Source organism: Equus quagga, chromosome 8 (assembly GCF_021613505.1).
Source record: "Equus quagga isolate Etosha38 chromosome 8, UCLA_HA_Equagga_1.0, whole genome shotgun sequence".
NCBI classification, from domain to species: domain Eukaryota; kingdom Metazoa; phylum Chordata; class Mammalia; order Perissodactyla; family Equidae; genus Equus; species Equus quagga.
In genome coordinates, this window is record NC_060274.1 from 8794879 (window position 1) to 8814589 (window position 19711).

General features: G+C 42.9%; 1 protein-coding gene across 2 annotated transcripts in view; it reads right to left on the reverse strand.

Moving 5' to 3' along the window:
• Positions 1–551: 551 nt before the first annotated feature.
• The window catches only part of FNDC1 (fibronectin type III domain containing 1), a 96790-nt gene continuing 77630 nt past the window's right edge, over positions 552–19711 (reverse strand). For both annotated transcript variants that reach the window (XM_046669587.1, XM_046669586.1), the window contains exons 17-23: positions 19379–19609; positions 13841–13949; positions 9183–9262; positions 6315–6344; positions 5118–5279; positions 3645–3767; positions 552–1293 (exon numbers count right to left, since the gene is read on the reverse strand). In XM_046669587.1, the coding sequence (XP_046525543.1) occupies positions 1178–1293; positions 3645–3767; positions 5118–5279; positions 6315–6344; positions 9183–9262; positions 13841–13949; positions 19379–19609 (851 nt within the window). In that variant the 3' untranslated portion in view covers positions 552–1177. The remainder of the gene's footprint in view (positions 1294–3644; positions 3768–5117; positions 5280–6314; positions 6345–9182; positions 9263–13840; positions 13950–19378; positions 19610–19711) is intronic.

Here is a 19711-nt window from a genome sequence, read left to right on the forward strand (position 1 = left end):
CACTGCATTTCTTAGGCTGAAACCTTTATGAGAGAAGACAAACCCCTCATTCCACAGAGCTGCCTGAGGACAGAGGAGCCAAGCACATGGAAAGGACATCATGTCTTAAAAATAACTAGAATAAAGTGTTTTTAAAAAAACTCTCTTGTGCTGCAGCCAAGAGAGGTAAGATGCTTATATTTTTAGGAGTGAATACTGAGGTGGCAGAAAAGGGCAAAGGAGTTTTTAAAAACTGGATTTTAAAATCATTTGGGACCTAAAATCTTACTCAATCTGGAAGTATACTGGATGTGTCCCCATGGAGGCAACTAGTCCATTTTTCACACAGGTTTGGAAAGACTGTCTCCTTCGGTAGAAAGCTCTCAGTCTGCGGCTAGTTCATTGCTAGATTCACAGCATCCCCATCATTTCCATAGTTCAGCAACATTCACAGGAAGAACACACACACCTTTCCATTATTGTCAGATTATGCAGAGTACATATTCTCTGGATACTTCTAAAATGTGTTCATAAACAGCACCTTTGCTCCAAAAAAGTCCCACACACATTTATCGAGTGAACAAGTACAAATTTAGCAATTTTAATCAATGTTCTTGCAGACAAGTGTGGATATGTATATGCATATATACATATATATCTCAAAATTGAGAATTTACAAATAAGATTTGATACATTTGGTCTAGCAGTGGGGAAGTCCATGGAATAAATCTTGAGTAGGATATATTTCCTTTGGTGGTGTTTTTAGTAATTCAATTCTACTGCATAGAAAGAGATCTGAAGCTTAAATTCGGCTAGTTTCAGAGGAGTCCAATGAGAAAAAAGAAAGCGTGTAGCATTCCGTGAAGCAAGCACAGCATGTTTATGCTGTCCCCTGGAATCAGTGGGCATCTGCTGTAGCTGTGTGTTTCTGCTGTCTCTGGGATGTGCTACTATAAGCAAAAAGTGTGGAGAAGCAAAGTTAACAGTAACGTCGATCCTGTGTGTAGTCCAGACCAAGAAGTAGGACTGAGTTCTAGACTGAAGATGCTCAAAACGTCCAGTGTCCATCATGTAGCCTTGCTGACATCCAGGGACAGTAGGGCTTGGGACACCGTCTTTCTTTTCCTGCTCATAACCCCAAGTGCCAGTTAGTCAAGGGGGCCAGGCAGGGTGAGCTTTCAGCGTGACGGTCCTGTGGTTACCACTTTCCCGGAATGGAGACCCCACATTCGTACCAGCCCACATAGTAGTAGGGCGTTCCAAAACCAATGCTGCCAAAGCTGACCGGCTCCTGGCGATACTGGCGATAGTAGCCTGGAAGGGGAGAAGGAAAGAGAGGGAAAGAAAATGTATCTGTGAGATTGTGATTTACAACGAGAAATACATCTATTTGGTCTTCATCCCCATTCCTGGCACAGAGCTCCTAAAACCCTTGGAATTTCCTTAGTGATAAGAGCCATAAAGGTGTCTAGATATTCATAACAAACCTCTTTGGACCACATCTGAGTTTATGTTGATAAGGTGACCTTCGGAAAGCACCTAAGGGTGCGGAATGGTCACCAGAGGAACCAACCGTGTGAGTAGAGGGTTGAGACTTTTGGTCCCGCCTCCTGATCTCCAGGGAGGGGAGAGGGGCTAGAGATTGAATTCAATCACCAGTGGCTAATGATTTAATCAATCATGCCTACGTAATGAAGCCTCCATAAAAACCCAAAAGGACGTGGTTCAGAAAGTTCCAGGTTGGAGAACACATGAAGATGCTGGGAGAATGGCATGCCCTGAGAGGGCATGGTAGCTCTGTGCCCCTTTCCCATACCTTGCCCTAGGCATCTCTTCCATCTGGCTGTTCCTGACTTATATCCTTTCATAATAAACCAGTAATCTAGTAAGTAAAGTGTTTCTTTTGAGTTCTGTGAGCTGCTGTTGCAAATTAAACCAATTAAACCACTCACTGTGGGCAGGCCCTGAGCTGGGAACAGCTGTAAGCAAGATTGCCACCTGGTCCTCACCGAACTTAGGGCCTCCCAACTCACCTAGAACCTCCAGCCTCCAAGGTTTACTTCTTGGAAGCCATAGTAGACTTTTAGACCTTTCAAGTAAATCTCTCAAAGGAAAGAATGTTGTAGCATTCTGACCATCTCTCCCCTCAAGTAGAAGTTATGGCTAACCTTCTCAAAAAGAAATTTTTGGGGGTAACTCAACAACTGCTCTCGTCCCTTTATCCCTTTTACTCTTGTGAGATGAAAGGTTACCTGTCATTCTACCTGTCAATGTAATTTGTTCATCCATATTCAGAGCCAAAACCATGACCACAGTCCCAGAAACACAGTGAAATATAAATAATACTTAGTAACTCCGGAGCACTGCAAGATCTTGAAAAAATGAAGAAATGTGATATATTTTGTGTGCTTAGCATGATGGTTAACTTTATGTATCAACTCGGCTAGGCCATGGTACCCAGATACTTGGTCAAATATTATTCTAGACGTTTCTGTGGAGGTATTTTTTAGATGAGATTAAGATTTAAATCAGCAGACTTTGAGTAAAGCAGATTACTCGCTATAATGTGGGTGGGCCTCATCCAATCAGGCCCCAGTAGAAAAAGACTGATCTCCCCTGAAGAGGAGGTATTCTGCCAGAAGATGGTCTTCAGACTCAAAGGGCAACATGGGCTCTTCCCGGGGTCTCCAGCCTGCTGGTCTGCCCTGCAGATTTTGAACTTTCCAGCCTCTACAATCATATGAGTCAATTCCTTAAAGTCTCTCTCTCTCTCTTTTTCTCTTAGTGGTTGTTTCTCTGGATAACCCTGACTAATACACTTATTTTACTGTTTTGTGTATTTTACTGTATCTTAATTCTTTGTAAATGGGTAATTTGTGTACCAGCCTATGGTATTTGTTTTTCCAAACTAAAAAACTTCATAGATCAGAGTATCTCATGTCTTGAAAATGCCAGATCACTAAGAGTTGAGCACATAATGGAAAAAGGCTGGACCTCATTCAGCTGTTCTGTTTGTTTGTTTGGGGGGCTGGGGGAGCTACTAACAAGTTGCTAGCCTTTGAGGTTAATATACTTGTTCTCAGCTTATGATGCCATAATCAGATAGCTGATACCTTATCTCCTGAAGTATGCGAAGTAGGTATACGGTTGGTTTGCATGTTTGTTTATTTTTTTCTTCTCTGTACTTTTGTGCCAGTCTCCACCCAGCAGGCCCTCCAATCTCTGCATATCTAGTTATCTTTATGACTCTTCTGAAACCTTCCCTGAAAGCCTGCCTCCCTTAAACTAAGACAGTGACTATAATCGGCACAATTACCTGACAACAGGACAAGGATGTGACCTAACTCTTGTCATTATCTACACTTTAAGTTGTTCACTCTCAGTTACCTTTCATATATTGATTTTCTCTTCCCAGTTACGGAGCATGTTCCTGAGAGCAGGGATAAGGTCTTATGTTGCCTTGTATCCCTACCTCCCCTAGGCTCACCCCAACTCCAGCACACAGTAGGGGTATTTTGTTGATTCCTTATTTTTATGATCCAAAATGCTGCCAACATCCATCTTCAAATGGTAAACCAAAGGCAGAGATGGGGTGGATTTCTCCTCATGTTACACCTCGTCTCCCACTCCCCAGTGTAATAGAATCAAGCCTTTGCTCGCATTACCTTGAATGGCAGGGAGGGCTTCTATGTAGGATTGAGGCCCTGTTCTTCCATCAAGGTGTGAATCCACAAACTGGCAGTGGTCTTCCCCTCTTCCCCAGCTGTCCCCAATGCTGTAGAATGTATCTGCATAAAGGAACATAATGGCTCAGTGACTAGTCAAAAAATGCCACAGCTGGTTAGGAGCTTACACAAGCTTTGGAGACCATTTAAATTTGGGTACTTCACTTCAACTCTATGTGTCATATTTTCCATGTTTAAAAAAAATGATGATAATGGCATTGACTTCGTAAATGTTGTAAGGATTCAGTGAAATCATGTGTGCTAATTACTTCACAAGTGTTCAATAAATGGAAACTATTAATATTATAGGCAGTTTCAGCCTATAAATGGTAGGCCTTTTTACTCCTTGGTTTAAAGAAAGGAATAGAGGAAACTATGATAGTCAGAGACTATATTATGAAATAATTATGAAAGGTATAAAGATCTCTAAAAACAGAAGAACCTATTTTCATACATAACTAGAAGTAGGGGTTGTGTCTGTGGCATGAGACACTGTCCATGGTGCTGATCCACAGCTGCACAGTAGGGCAAAGTTGTTCCTCTCAACCCTGGGACGCTGGAGATGGCTATCCAACCTCTTCCACGGATTCTGAAGCAGGAGAGGAAAAGAGTGGTGGCAGAAGAGAAAAGAAAGAGTAGAGAGAAACACATAGACAGTGGATGTTGACAGAGGCACATACACTGAGGAACCGCCAGAGTGGAGGATGGTAAGGAAGACTTTGTTTTGATGCTGTCTTTAAATGATCACCACTAGCAAGAAAAAAAAAATGACCATGACAAAAGATAGACCAGCTGAGGGAGAGTTTTTTTTTGAAATGTATGTACTAAAAAATTAAAAGTTGTGAAAGTTTTGAAATAAAAAACAAGTTTGTGCAGGTGGGTGAGTCAAAGCCAGCTGGGTAGAGATGGCACTGTGAAATGTTAGTAGTTCAAGGTACTAATGGTATTCTTTGTTTTAATCTTCTACCATGATGAAGACAATGTAATTTTTATTCAGACACAGAACATGTAATACTGTTGATGTATGTTTCACTATCTGCATTTTTTCTCTGTAAAGTTGTGGCAATGGTAGGAACTAGAGCGGGGACTTTTCCTCAATACTTCCAGCTTATACTCATACCTCTTATCATCAAATTCATGGCACAGCAAATTGGCTTTTTAATTTCTAACAGAATTTTGGACTTCATTCCTAAAATGTAGTAGAACTTACATATATATATATTTCTGGATGTCAATGTAAAAACTAGTAACTCCAAAGGAGAGCCTGCAGAACTGGTTTGCATTTGAGCCAGAGCGAGATATAATGGGTCCACACCTCAAATACAGTCTGATGCAGCTGCTATGTCAAGTTAGTACCTGATAAAACAAAAACTTCGCACCCCTTCTCATAGCACACCATCCTCTAAGACCTACCTTTCAGGTTGTCACTGAGGTAGATCTTATACCGCAGTGAATTACAAAGAACGACTCCCACAAACTTTCTGTACCACGTCCGCTTCACATATTGCCGGCCATGGCAGTCCGTGTAGCTGGGGTCATGTTTGAAAGAAAATGGGATCCAGATGGGCTCGCCACCTTGGTAACACAAAACACACCCTCTAAGTCATAGCATTGCACAATGTATATTCTCGCACAAGGTATCAGGAAATTTGAATTATTCACTGGGCCTTCCCCTCACTCAGGGCTTTTCTAAGCAGTTTTCCCACCTTCCCAATGGGCACCATCTTTCTTTTCCCTTCTTTCTCAGTACTTAAGTACAACTGGGGAGTTCCTTTTACGTAAACATATTTAAGCTATTTGCACTTCTATAAAGGGTTCTTTTTTTTGGCAGGGAAAGATTCGCCCTAAGCTAACATCTGTTGCCAGTCTTCCTCTTTCTTTTTTCCTCTCCCCAAAGCCCTAGTGCATGGTTGTATGTCCTAGTTGTAAGTCCTTCTAGGTCTTCTGTGTGAGCCACCACCACAGCCTGGCTACTGACAAACAGGTAGTGTGGTTTCACAACTAGGAAACAAACCTGGGCCACTGAAACAGTGAGAGCACTGAACTTTGACCTCTAGACCATCAGGGCTGGCTCTGTAAGGGATTCTTGGAGTGAGGAAAAGCCTTTAATCCTCAAGGCAAATACGCTATAATGACATATTTGATCTTTTGGGGCATGCCATCCGCCCTCTTCTCTCCTGAAGTCCCTCAGCATAGACTCCTACTGCTCTTGTCATTCACAAGACCTGTCTTGGACTCAAGCAGTAGGGCTTTCACAGTTTGAAACGCAAAGTAAAAATTTGTTGGACACAATGCATTTTGCTATCTTTTCAGCAACTTAAAATATTCAAAGAGGTTATCTAAATAAAATTATCTATTTCATAGATATTGGCCACTCCTAATGGGTTTTTTTAATGGATATTGCCTGCTATGACCCTATTTAAAAATTCCCAGATCATTCTTATGCTAGATCAGAATGAAGAGTGCAAGGAAACCAACCACAAAAGTTGTCATAAAATTATGAAAATGAAAATATGGTCCAGCATTTCTACTTGTGATTAATCATAGCAATATCATACTCAAAATCCAACTTGTTTACTAAAATGTTGTTTATCAAGAACAGAAACTTACCTGGTGGCCTCACAACAAGGAGAGGGTTGTCTGTAGAATGAAAAAAATAGACTTCACTATTATATTTCACAACCATGCAATTGTTAAAATGTTTATTGTAATTGTAAGAGCTAACCAAAGAGCTATCTGAAATAGATAAGGAAAAATGTAAGGATTATTTGATAGGTGCCAATGTTCTTCCTTAGTTTTTACCTTCTAAGCATTTCTGTTTGAAAAATACTCTTTTCTAGTTATCTTGCCTTGTTATTTATATAGAAGCTGTGGGTCCCAGAATATAATGAGATTTTTGACTTTGGGTACTACAAAACAATTCAATACTTATTATTATTATCATTATTATTGTTATTATTGTTATTGGTGAGGAAGATTCACCCTGAGTTAACACCCATTGCCAATCTTCCTCTTTTTTTTTTGCTTGAGGAAGATTAGCCCTGAACTAACATCTGTGCCTATCCTCCTCTACTTTGTATGTGGGACGCCTCCACAGCATGGCTGACGAGTGGAGTAGATCCTTGCCCAGGATCCAAACCCATGAACCCGTCCGCGAAAGCAGAGTGCGAAGAACTTTAACCACTTGGCCACAGGGCTGGCCCCCAATACTCATTATTTTTAAAAATGTGCCTATCTTGGGAAAATAGTTTGGAGGTTTCTTTAAAAGATAAACACACACCTATTATATAACCTATCCATTTCACTCTTAAGTATTTATCCAAAAGAAATTAAAACATATGTCCATACAAACACTTGTACATGAATGTTCATAGCGGCTTTAGTCGTAAAAGCCAAAAAGTAGACACAACCCAAACGTCTATCAACAGGTAAATGGATAAACAAATTGTGGCACAGCCAAACAATGGAATATTGCTAACTAATAAAAGAGAATGAACTATTGATACATACAACAATACGGATCGATCTCAAAATGACTGTGCTGAGTGAAAGGAGCCAGACAAAAGAGTTCATACTGTATGGTTCCATTTATGTAAAACTCTAGAAAGTGAAAACCAATCTATAGTGGCAGAAAGCAGAAGAGTGGTTGCCAGGAAACAGGAGAGACGATGAGCCCATGGTGAGGGGTGGGACAGCTAGACTGCAGAGCAGGGGGAGGCCCACATTGCAGTGATGGCGACGTTCACTTGCGTTGACTCTGGCGATGGCTTCAAGGGTGTAAACACCCCTCAGCCCTAATTCAGTTTTACACTTTAATTATGTGCCGTTTACTGTATGCCAATTATACCTCAATAAAGCTATTTATTCAATCCGTTTATTACATGTCTATGTAACATATATATGTCTTATAACATGCCTATATCTTAGCCCAAAGAATGCCACTTAAGAAAATCTGAAACTAGCTTTTTAAGGAAGTCTGCTTTAGAAAAAGTTTATTTTTATGAAACACCATGCCCTAGGCAAACACAGCCCATTCTCTTTAAAAAATTATCATAAAATTGCTCTTTAGGGTAAACATCCTGTGAATTTCAACATGTGTACATTCCTGGAACCCCACCACAATCGGGCTACAGCATATTTTTATCACCCCAAATCTCCCTTGTGTTGCCCCTTTGTCCACACCCTTCATTTTGACCTCATCCACTATCACAACAAAAGTGACATACAATCAGCCGTAAGTGAAAATGTTTGCTTTGCTCTCCTGCTCTTAAGTTTCAATAGTCTGCTGAAAAAAATCTCAGATGCTCCAGGGTGGGGTGGAGGAAAACAACACAAAACAACACCAGAAACTTCCCCCACGGTGCAGTCTGGCTTACACACATACACTTATTCATATACTAGCTTTTATGTCTGGCAAGTGTCATAATTGAATTACTTGATAATTTTCCTGTTGTTAATCCAACCACTTTCAGCAGGGTTGTACAAGATGAAGGAGAAATTAATAAGATTTTTATCATATTAATCCTGACAGTTGCCAAAGGTCCATTCTGTTTTTAGGAAATGTGGCCATAAATGTAGACACATTCCTCACTTTAGCAAATTAACCATTGATAATGGTTTTCTCTCACTCTCTCTTAATTACTAATGAGAGACACACTTCTTAGGTAAAATAGGTGAAAACACTTTTGAGGTCCTTTGCCCATATTTCATGGATAAAACTCATTCTCAGAAAAGACTGATTTTTTGCCACATACTTTGCGTTCAGCAGATTTCAAATCATGGCACTTAAAAATATCTACCAATGACAAATGCGCTGAGATCCAGCTACATGTAGGAAATAATCTAACCAAATAGAAGCTAGAGCTATTTCAGTGGAGAGCTGGGCTGCTGAAGGTGGCCTGGCTTAGAGACACAGGTACTGACTCCCCAGCATGGCTTCTGGCTTCCTTTAAGGAAACGTTGCTAAGCCAGGAGCTGTCACTGTGGCCAGCTCTGTAAGACTGGAGAGTACTTTAGTTAAACTTTCCATATTAAGTAAAGACATCTTCATCTCCTAGTAAAGGAAGCATCTTAGAGATCTACTAATTGGAAGAAACAACTGCCTTTTAGGCCACATGATATTTATGCTTTTCAGCTGTTTGCAATAAAAAGAAAAATGATCTTTGCAATTAAATCTTTTACAGATAGATGCAAACTTAACTTTCCTACACATGGTTGAAAATTAGAACTTTTCCTTTCATTGGAATTTGACCTTTCCACCTTTCAGGCAGTTCCAAGGAAGACTACTTTTAATTTTTCTATCCAAGTGTTCACCTAGCACAAAGAAAATGTTTATTTTATAAAGCAGCATCCAATGTGAATTCATTCAATTGAAAAGTAAAGATTCTACTTCTTCAGTTTTTATTCTATAACAGTCATTATTCCAAATTATTTGTTTTTCAGAAAAGGAAAAAAATGAGAACGGGAAGCCATCCATACCTGATTCTGTAACAAATGAGACTGAGGAGCTGATAGGTCCAGAGCCATGAGGATTTTGGGCTTGAACTTTAAAATAATACCTGAAATCAGAAGAAAACATTTTTTGACAGAGAAGCTTGTTTAGTTTCTGTGTCATAAGACAGATTCCCAGACCACTGAGCACCTACCCTGTGGTGGGCATTTGTTACAAAGGCACACATCACTGCTCTTTCTTCATATTTTTTCTGAATTTTCGAATAACCTTTCAAAATAACACAATTAACAGCAAAGACATGGCTAATGCGAAGAGAAGGGGCTTATTGGGCCAAGAAATCACATAGAGCGTGTGCGTTCCGTGGGACATGAAGGGTTGTACTGCCCCGTGCCTGCTCATCCCTGCATGAAATGCTCCTCTCTTGTCCTGCTCTTGTCCCAGCTGAAGTTCCACAACCTTAGAGGGAGAAGTCGGAGCAGCCAAACACTCACAGAGCAGAATTCAAATTTCAACCTCATTCTTATCACTGGACTCCATGTGAAAAAGCAGGATGTGTGACCCAGCAATGATGCAACTCACTTTTGGCAGAGAGAAGGTGAACCAGTCCAGAGGTTGGCCTCCTCAGTGGAACTAACATGACAACGATGTTTTGGGCTCATGACAAGTGCTATGGTTGGCTCTGGAGCTTTAAAAGTCACTGAGTTTTAAGCTGCTGTGCCTCAAGGAAAGAAAAGGAAATCTTGGAACAGAGAATGTGCTAGAAAGCACATTGTCTGAATCAGCTACTTCATCTAGAGGGAGACGGATAAGCCAAGTAGGTTGGGAGTCCCAAAACATCTTGCTTTGCACTCTTATGAGCTACAGGACAAAAAGTGGTGGCTAAAAAATACTACAGATCAACACCAGAGATGTGAGCCACTTACATCTATTTGTTAATCTCTGTGTTTTCCTTATCTCTGAAATTTCAGATACTAGGTGTGCTCTCTTACTCCTTGGCTACTTAACAGCTAAAGAAGGGGAGTAAAAATTCCCTGTGAGCATGGCTCTCCGCCATTTTAGAGTTCAGAACAAGCTTTTTCTTATGCCTTCTGGCCAGCAGGAGTTATGTTTCAATGTTACAAAATTCCTTATTTGATTAAGTCAGGCATACAGGTCATAAGCGCTAAATTTTTAAGAGGTGAATTATTTACATTCAGAGAGCAAAGGCATATCACTGCACCACTGTCCTGGCACCGAGCCTTCTGAGCTTGGTCGCCAAGGGAGTGTAGCGATGCAGTTACGCAGAGATAGCTGACTTCAGGCTTGATTAAACAGAGAACAAAGAAAAGATCATTCAGCAAAATTAGCCTTCTTTAAAAGTCTTGCAACTCACATCTCATTTAGGAGAGAATCCTTTTTTAATTTCATTTTTTAAAAAAAAGATATGCAGAATTGAGAACATATGAGTTTCTAAATCTCAATTCACTCAGCAGTTCGTGTTTTCCCAATGACGCATACTTTCATTCGGTGGTTGTGGAGTTATTTAAGGCAAAACTCTGCCGGCAGTTCAAGCGGTGGTTTGGCATCCGTCAATGATGCTGGTCAAACTTTACAGATGCTTTTTTTTCCCCTTAAGAAAAGGCAATTAAAACCTAAGGAATGACACAATTCAGAGGCTACATGGGACATTTCTGCTGAATGTTTCTCGAGCTATCGCTGGAGTCACCCTGATGCCACTTCCCAAGGTCCAGAGAGGGAAGCATGGCCATGCAGTTCAGGAGATGGCAAAAGGGGTGGCCAGTTGGCTAAGAGAGACCATTCTGATGTCTTTGTCGTATCAATTCTGTCTTCCTACCGAAACCCATGTATTCTCCGAATCTACCTGCCCTCTTCACACAGGATTCTGTCCCCCACAAAGCCACATTGGCCCAGTCCCAAAGACACATTTCCACTGGAACTTCCCCTAATGTGTCAAAGCAAATTTAAATATACTGAGCAGAAAAACAACATGGAATTATGAAAAAGGTAAAGTTCCTATTTTCAAAAGCCATATTAAACTTTTTCTGTGAACTAAAATATATATTTCATACACTGAATAGTCTCTGCCTCACCCAAATAACCAGAGCAATCCATGCCTTCTCTGCTTATATAAGCTTCTGGCATCTTCTGAATAGCCTCCAGTGGCGAAGCTTTGTACTTTAAGTATGGATTACAATATGCAGACTCCAGAAAGTGATCTGGGGCTGAGTTGGGTGAATAAGGTGGATAATGTCCATGTAAAGTCAAAAATAAGATTCAATTATAAAGAACCAAAGCTGAGTTTTATGCCCCGGCTCCTCTTGAGTCATCTGATTTCTTGTGTCTCCTACACAGACTCTGAAGATGGTTCCTGAGAAGCCCTCAGGACTGTGATGAGGATGGGGTAATGCGGCCTCCGGGAAATAAACACATGAACTCCTAAAATGAGTCCACCGGAGATTCAGGGAAACAATGAGCATCCTGACATCGTAGTCACACGTTTCCAGCTATAAAAATGCAGCAGCAGTTCAGAGGGGTTTGGAGGATATCAGTGTCAGGGACGCACCTGTGCTGTGCATCCCAGCCAGCACTCTCCATCTGAAGAACAAAGAATTGAGCAGGCATCCTGGAGAGAAGGTTCCACTAGCAGCTGCTGCTCCCAGCCTGTCTATAAGGGGGCCGAATGTGCATGGAGGGTAGGACAGAAGCCACAAGGACTCCCAAGGCCCTCTGGGCCCAGCCTGGCCAGCCTCCCGCCTCATCTTCCCCTCCCGCCATATTGGCATCCTCTCCTTCCTCCAACACACCACTGTTTTGAACATCCTTTCTGCCTGGAACCACTTGGCCTCCCCCGTCCACCTCTTCAGGTTGACTGCTGCTTATCTTCCTTCCCTAGGGTAAGCTGCCCCTGCAGCCCCAAGCTCAGGAAAAGGTCCTCTATTTTACACTCGTAGCACAGCAGACTTCTCCCTCAGGATTCCGACAGGCGCGAGTTTATATTTATGTTGTTTATGAGCAATCTGTTTCCTTGACCAGACTGTGAGCCCCATGAGGACAGGGCCACAGTGTATTTTATGCCTGCCCACCACTCCCACGTTCTACCCCTAGTGCATGACATGGGCCTGGCCTTGAGCAAATAGTAAGTATGAACCGAATGAATCACAGGTGCTCATTCACACTGTTGAAAGAATGAACAAACCTTCATCCTACATAACCATGTCCTGCCATTACTCAAAACTCAACATCAGCCTGGCAGCAGAAGTTGTGGAAAGACATTGGACTGTTGGGGCGGGGGCAGGGAGGGGGTGGTGCATGAGAGACAAGGATTCAAATTCTACAGCAAGTGACTATGTGAAAACATCTCCAAGGCCTCTTTCAGCTTTCTGATACCGGCTGTGCTACGAAAGCAGTGTCACGCTGCACACAATAAAAAAGTTGGATGTTGACCTGGTTTTCTTTAGTTTTGTTGTTTTTGTTTTAATCAATTTTTCATTTCTATTAGGGGAAAATAAAGAAAAGTCTTTTCTCAGCTTCATGTTTTAGTACTTGCTTTTTAATCTTCTAAATCCTGAATTTCATAATAGTTTATGAAAGTCAGTTCAGGGGGGCCCAAATGGCACATTAAAATACCCTGAGGAAAGTTCTAGGCTAGTTGAGAAGTCTCTCAATACCCATGGCTATTGTCCAGTTTCTATCCTCTTCTTCTGTTTAAGGAGAGAATTTTGTTCCAACCTCTGTGCAGAAAATGGGAGACCTCAGGCCCACCATCACATCACCTAGAGCTCTTTGCTACATAAATATGCTGCCTTGATATGACAGCGGTGTGCTGGAGCCATTTGCACGGGCTTGAGGGAGCTGATCATTAAATATTCAGGAAATCTGCAGGCCCACTGGTAGCCTGAAATTGGCCATGGTGGGGGTATTTACATTACAGAAATTGGCAAACACTCTAAACCAGGGATTTTTTTTCCCCAGAGCGCAGGTTTACAAGCACACCACTGCTCCACCATCACGTGTCTGGTGTTTTGCCAATGTTCATCCACCATGGAAACTTTCCTGATGACGATTACCATTCAAAAAACAGATGGCATAAAAGAGGAAATGCCCACTCATCCTCTTTGCACCCTTGAGAACAAGTTTTGCAAATTTCACACCGAAGGCCATAAACTCTGGCTCCCAGGTGGCCCTCTGGCCAGCTAGCAACTGCCCAGTTTGGGAAGATGTAGTTGGAACCTTTATTGCCATGTAAAATGCATCTTTCTTGAATGGTCTGAACTTCTACACCATAGAGTTTGAGGACCAGTTAATTAACATGTTTAGCAATTGTGGCGCCATTAATGTCACAAATGAAGGTTGTGCTGTCTAATGCCACCACATGGATGACTACAAATGGATCAATTCCATTTCAACACACAGAACAACCTTTCTTCACCCAATGGCAGGTAGTGTTTAGTCTTTGGAAAAGAAGGAACAAAATATAAACACAACAGACTGACAATTACAATCCATATAGTAATTTCTTCTAAGAAAAATACATGACATATGGTCAGTGTTCATTGATATTCACTGAGAACCAAAGAGAGAATACAAAAGAAATCATAAAAACATTTTGATTGATCCTCTAAGGATATCTGTAACCATGCACACAGGTCTCATTTTTTGGTTTTAGATGACTGACACATCATACCTTGTGTTTGGCTTCAGATTCTCAATGGGCAAATGAGTTACTGAGGAAGCTTGAGTGGACCACTTGTTCCTGATGAAGTCTTCATAGGATGCACTGTAAACCAAGTAACCTACAAGTGGAAGGAAGAACCCAATGAGGATCAAGGAACCACATCACACAAGAGGCGTAACTCAGTGGAGGAGGATGGGGATGAGGCAAGGGCGTAGAGGCAGCTCAGTGGGAGAGGGTCAAGAAGGGGAGCAAGCTGCGTGCTGGGTCAGGATGGGGTATGATTTTGGGACCTTCTGGTGAATCCAGATGCAGATAACAAAATTAAAGACACTTCCTGACGACTGTTGGCTCCCTACCTCTTTCCTTCTTCTTACCTTCTGCATTCCCTGGCCTTCCCCATCTCCTCAGAAGGAATCATATCTAATCTTGACTGCACAGCGAAAAAGGCAGCAGAAGAAAAGAGCCGTGACCTCCACACAAGTACTTAAGAATCTCCTGGCAGAGATAAATACAACTGACCTTCACATGAAATGAAGAAACCATTGGTGGTCAATGCCGTGTGTGTGTGTGTGTGTGTGTGTGTGAATGTGTGTGTCTGAAAGACCCTAGACTCACTGTGGTCTCCTCACCCACTGGGTGAAGGCTCTCCTTCGGTTTCTACTTGTTGAATAGCTGTGCCTGCCCTTGACCTTAACGTCTAATGACGGCAGTCAAGCAGCTCTTCTTTCTGCCTTATCTGCTATTTAATGGACCTCAGTGGGTGGGCCCTCAGTCCTGACACATGCCCAGCCTTCCAGGCTGCCTCAAAAGGCCAAGTGAAGTTCATGTCCCAACCCAGCACACTCTTTACACTAGGTCCATTATGTTATACACAAAGGAAGAAAACATTTGCCCAGCACTTCCTATGTACCAAACATTATGCTAACCACTTTCAATTGCTTTCTTTTCTTTTCTTTTTTTTTTTGGTGAGGAAGATTGGCCCTGAGCTAACATCTGTGCCAATCTTCTTCAATTTATGTGGGATGCCACCACAGCATAACTTGACAAGTGGTGCATAGGTCCACACCCAGGATCTGAACTAGAACCCTGGGTCACTGAAGCAGAGCATGCAAACTTAACCACTACACCACTGGGCCAGCCCCTCACTATTTTATTTTGATTAAGTCTCCTGATCCTAGTATGTAGGCATTGCCATCCCCATGCTGACACATGAGGAAACTGAGTCTTTGAGAGAGGTTAAACATCTCCTCCAAGTTCACACTCGTTAATTTATTCAACAGATATTTGTTATGTGCCCACTATTTGTCAGACACTGTACTAAGCACTGGAGATAAAATAGTGACTCGTTTTATCTAAAACTCACGGAGCAGTAGGGCAGACAGACAAACAGAACTATACAGCTGTGATTCAAACTACGAAAGAGCAGCCCATGTGCCTGGTGGGGTGGCGGTAGAGGGAGAGCTGACCTGGTCATGGAGGACATGGAGAGCTTCCCTGGGGCCAGGAAGATGTGGCTGAGAAGTGAAGGATGGGAAGCAGCTAAGGTGCATGGTGGGAGGTGGGGAGGAGTCCAGGTAGAGGGAGCACCTGAGCAGAGATGCTGACGAGGAAGGAAGCAGAGGACGAGGAGCCTTGGAGTGGCAGGGTGGGGACAGCCTGAGATGAGGCTAGAGAAGCACAGAATGGAACGATGTGCAGTGTCCTTAGGTCACACCGGCTTTTGCTTTCCAGACTGCCTTCAACGCCTCTCTGGTGCAGGGTGGAGAACAGATTGGGTGTGGGGTGTGGATGGGGCAGTCTAGCTACACGGCTATTGCAATACTCAGGTGAGAGGTGGCAACAGCTCAGCTTAATGTGGTGGTTAATGGAGAGAAACGGATGGGTTCAAGAGAAACCTGCAAGGTAAAATTGACAGGATTTCATGATGAACTGAACATAGAAGGGAAATAAAAGAAGATTTGAAGACGACCCCAAAGCTTCAGGCTGACAAAAATGGGTGGGAAATGGGGCCACTCTCTGAGACAGGAAACACAGATGAGCAGGTTTGGGGATCAGAAGGATCCTGAGTTTGATTTTGGATACACTGAGTCTGAGATGCTTTGGGGACATCTTGGTGACAATACCCAGTGGACATCTGATTTCACTGTCTGAGGCTCAGAGGAGAGGCAGGCTTGGCCTTGAGCTATAAATCAATGACTCAACTCCAAGAGGAATTAAAACCAGGTGCCTGGGTGAGATCCTGGAGGGAGAGAAGACAGAGCAAGAAGAAAAAAGGACTGAGACCAAGCCTTGAGAAATTCCAGCACTTAATGCTAAGATGAAAGAGGGTGAGTCTATAAGAGAGTCTGAGGTTGAGAGACTTGGACCGCAAGCCAAGGAGGAAGAGATGAACAGCATCAAATGCATCTAAGAGGCTAACTCCTTACATTTAGCAACCTGTGATTGCTGAGTACTGCACTGCTGAGCACTGCTGAGCACTGAGTACTGCTATCTTGGGAACATAAAAAGAGTGGATTGGTTAGCATGCAGCTATGGGCGTGCCGGAACTAGACGCAGGTGCACAGGGCTCTGAAGCCCTCTCCACACTGCTCCCTGGAGAAATTCATTCTTCTCTGTTTTCTAGAAATATTGTGTGAGAACCTGTGAAGCGTTGCTGCTCTCTCCATAGGATTCTCTCTTCCTCTGACAACGGTGACATCAAGCTATTTGTGCTTACAGTGATGCTGCATGTAACAACGGCCCACCCAGTGGTGGATCTGGCTCACAAGTGTGCTCTAGGAGCCCTGGCGTTGGGTGGGCATGGCTCTTCCCCTCTGATCTCCAGCTTCCATCGGAACCCTGTGCTTCTCCCCAGGTGGTGCACAGGTTTCTCTGCTTATCCTGTGTCTGCATTGTCAGGGCCTGGGTTTCGATCATGTACTTGCTGAGCACATGTAACTCCTGGTTTCTCTCTTGTTCTTCTCAAAAGCAGTCCTGAAACACTGATGAGCTAGTCCTGAAAAACTAAGAGGCCATCACTTTGGTGACTTCCCATGGCATCACTCCGAATGGCGCAACCACTTCTTTTATTAGGAGTGATTAGGAAAAGCGCCTGGTCGCAGGCCTATTTATGCTGCAGGGGTTTCATATTGCTGGATACCACCTTGTTACACATTGACTCGACTGCCTGCCAGTAAAAGAAAGAACAGCCGGGCAGCGCACTCGACATCTCACACAGCTACCAGAATCCAAATGCTCTGCGGTGGGTCCGAAAGTGTGATATTCTTTTTAGGTTTCGGATGTATCCATGTATCCACTTCGCTTCCTTGTCATGCAGGTAAAACGTTAGTGCTTGATTTACTAGCTGATAAAGAGCTTGCACTATTTTCTCTTTTAGCCTTTCGGGGTCTGCTGCTTCTCCTGCATGTTACAGGGCTGTCATGTGCTGAAACGTTCCATGGTCATCAGCTTGGCAGGAGTTGGCACAATTTTATATTGGGAGTGCCCAAGTCCCTATAAATAGCTCATCCATATTATTTACACTAGGGCATGAGTACTCATGACTAGGGCACCGAGGTTTGGTTTCAGGTTAGGTGTAGGGTTTGTGATGATATGATGATATCCGTGTCTCTGGAGAGCCTTGAATGACTTGGGATGTGAAGTTAACAAGAGCACGCGTTCCAGAAGCACGCCCTCTACAGGATAACACAGGAATCACGTCTGAGTGAAGATATTTATTGGGAGTCCTCAGACAGCTCCTCCTGCACCAGCCTTTGAGGCATGTTTAGTGTGGCCACGGCACTCATCCTGCAGCCACTGTTTCTCAGACGCCCCATGGCTCAGGGCACAGTGGTATATTTATGTTAAGTAACATTTGTTACACAAGAGAGCAAAAGCTAAAGAGCTTGAAATAAGATTTTCAATGATTTTTTCTGTATGCTTGCTGGCTTTTAAGAATTGCCATTCATTGGAATACTACTCAGCCATAAAAAAGACAAGATCATCCCATTTGCAATAACATGGATGGACCTGAAGGGAATTATGCTAAGCGAAATAAGCCAGACAGAGAAAGACAAACATCAGATGATTTCACTCACATGTGGAATACGAACAAACACATGGACAAAGAAAACGTTCAGCGGTTACCAGGGGAAGGTGGGCTGGGGTCAGCACAGGGGGTGAAGGGTGAAGGGTCATGTGGTGACAGTCAAGAAATAATGTACAACTGAAATTTCACATTGATGTAAACTATTATGAACTCAATACAAAATTGCCACTCATAAAATCATATTCAATTAATAAAAGAATTTTATGGCTGTTTGACTACAAGTTTTCCTCCTTCCACTGATTTATTTGCTTTCTATTAGGAACTTACTGGACTTCGCAGAAATTGGTCTCAGCAGCCCACACAGCACACATGCTGGAGGGACCAGCTCTTTTAGTCACACCAAAGACTCAGACTCCTGGATCCCGCCCGCATCCTCACCACCCACCTGGGCCCTTCAACCTCACCTGGCACAAGATCCAGGGGCATTTTTTCCTGTGTCCTTTTTTCTGGCTTTTGGGCTTTTGGAGTACAAACTCCATAAGAAAAGTCACTCTTTGAATGTTCCTGGACATTTTTTCTCATTTTAAGAGATAATATTGGGACATAAAGCAAAAGCCTAGACATTTTGAATTCTATGAACTACACCAGCATAATAGTGACAGATAACATGTCAAGCTCTAACCTACACCACCACCGCTCCCCAGTCCCAAGAGACACACACAGACACAGACACACATTTCCTTCCTCCTATACAACTCGCAGGCCCAGAAGAAGTCATTTGCAAAGGAAGGATCTATTCAAAGAAAATATTAATTTTTTTCTGTAAGAACTTATTTCGACAGATTTATCCTCAAATATATCGTTAGCAGAGTCAAATGAACTCATGAACATCTCACAGGCCAAGACTTAGGAGGCTCAAGACTCCTGGGCATTTTCCATCACATCCAATTCCCACATATGGAATTCAGGAGCACCCAGACTATTCTGGAAGCACTTAGCAGGCATGGAAAGAAGGGGAGAGGCAGAGTCATGATCCCAGGGTTGACTCTGACATGGGGCAGCACAAAGTAGGAGTTCTTTCACCACCTGTGCTGCAGGATCTGATCTTAAAAGTGGTTATGTGGACTCCCTGGCCATTTTCAGGATTATAGAGTGTTAGAGATGTAACAATATTTCACATATGAGGAAACCAAAGTCCAGGGAGATGAAGTAGCTAGCTCAAGGTCATATAAACCAATCTGGGACTAGGATTCAAGACTTCTGACTTCCATCCAGTGCTCTTCATAGTACCCCACAACCCTGCCCTTACTGCCTACACTTCATCCTTTTGAAAGAAGACATCTGTATTCATCCATCCATGCATGCATCCATCCATCCACCCATGCATCCATCCATCTGGTCCATCCATCCGGTCCATCCATCCATCTATCCATCCACTCATCCATCATCCATCCATCCTTTATTATCTGTATTTCCCACCTACAGGTTTACGGGAACTTTGAGCCTCTTCCTTAACACACCTGTTACCACATCTCCTGGGGAGGCTTTGTCCCAGTCCACAATGACAAATGAGTGGCAGCCTTCCACAGCAACCACGGTGATGTTGCGGGGGACATGCTGAGGAGGCAGGTCACTCTTCCTCAGGTCGTTTGGAATGATTTCATCCAGGCTTTCCACTTGGAAGTGGTCCAGAGCATCAGTGAGAGAGCATGGGGCTGATGGGTCTTTATTTAGGTATGTCACATAAGGAGCTGGAAAAGAACAGAGATACCCAATTGGATTGCTGAAATCTTTCCCTGGAGGCAGAAACATAACATCTGCCCCATGGAGTAGATTCACCATTCAGTCTCTCC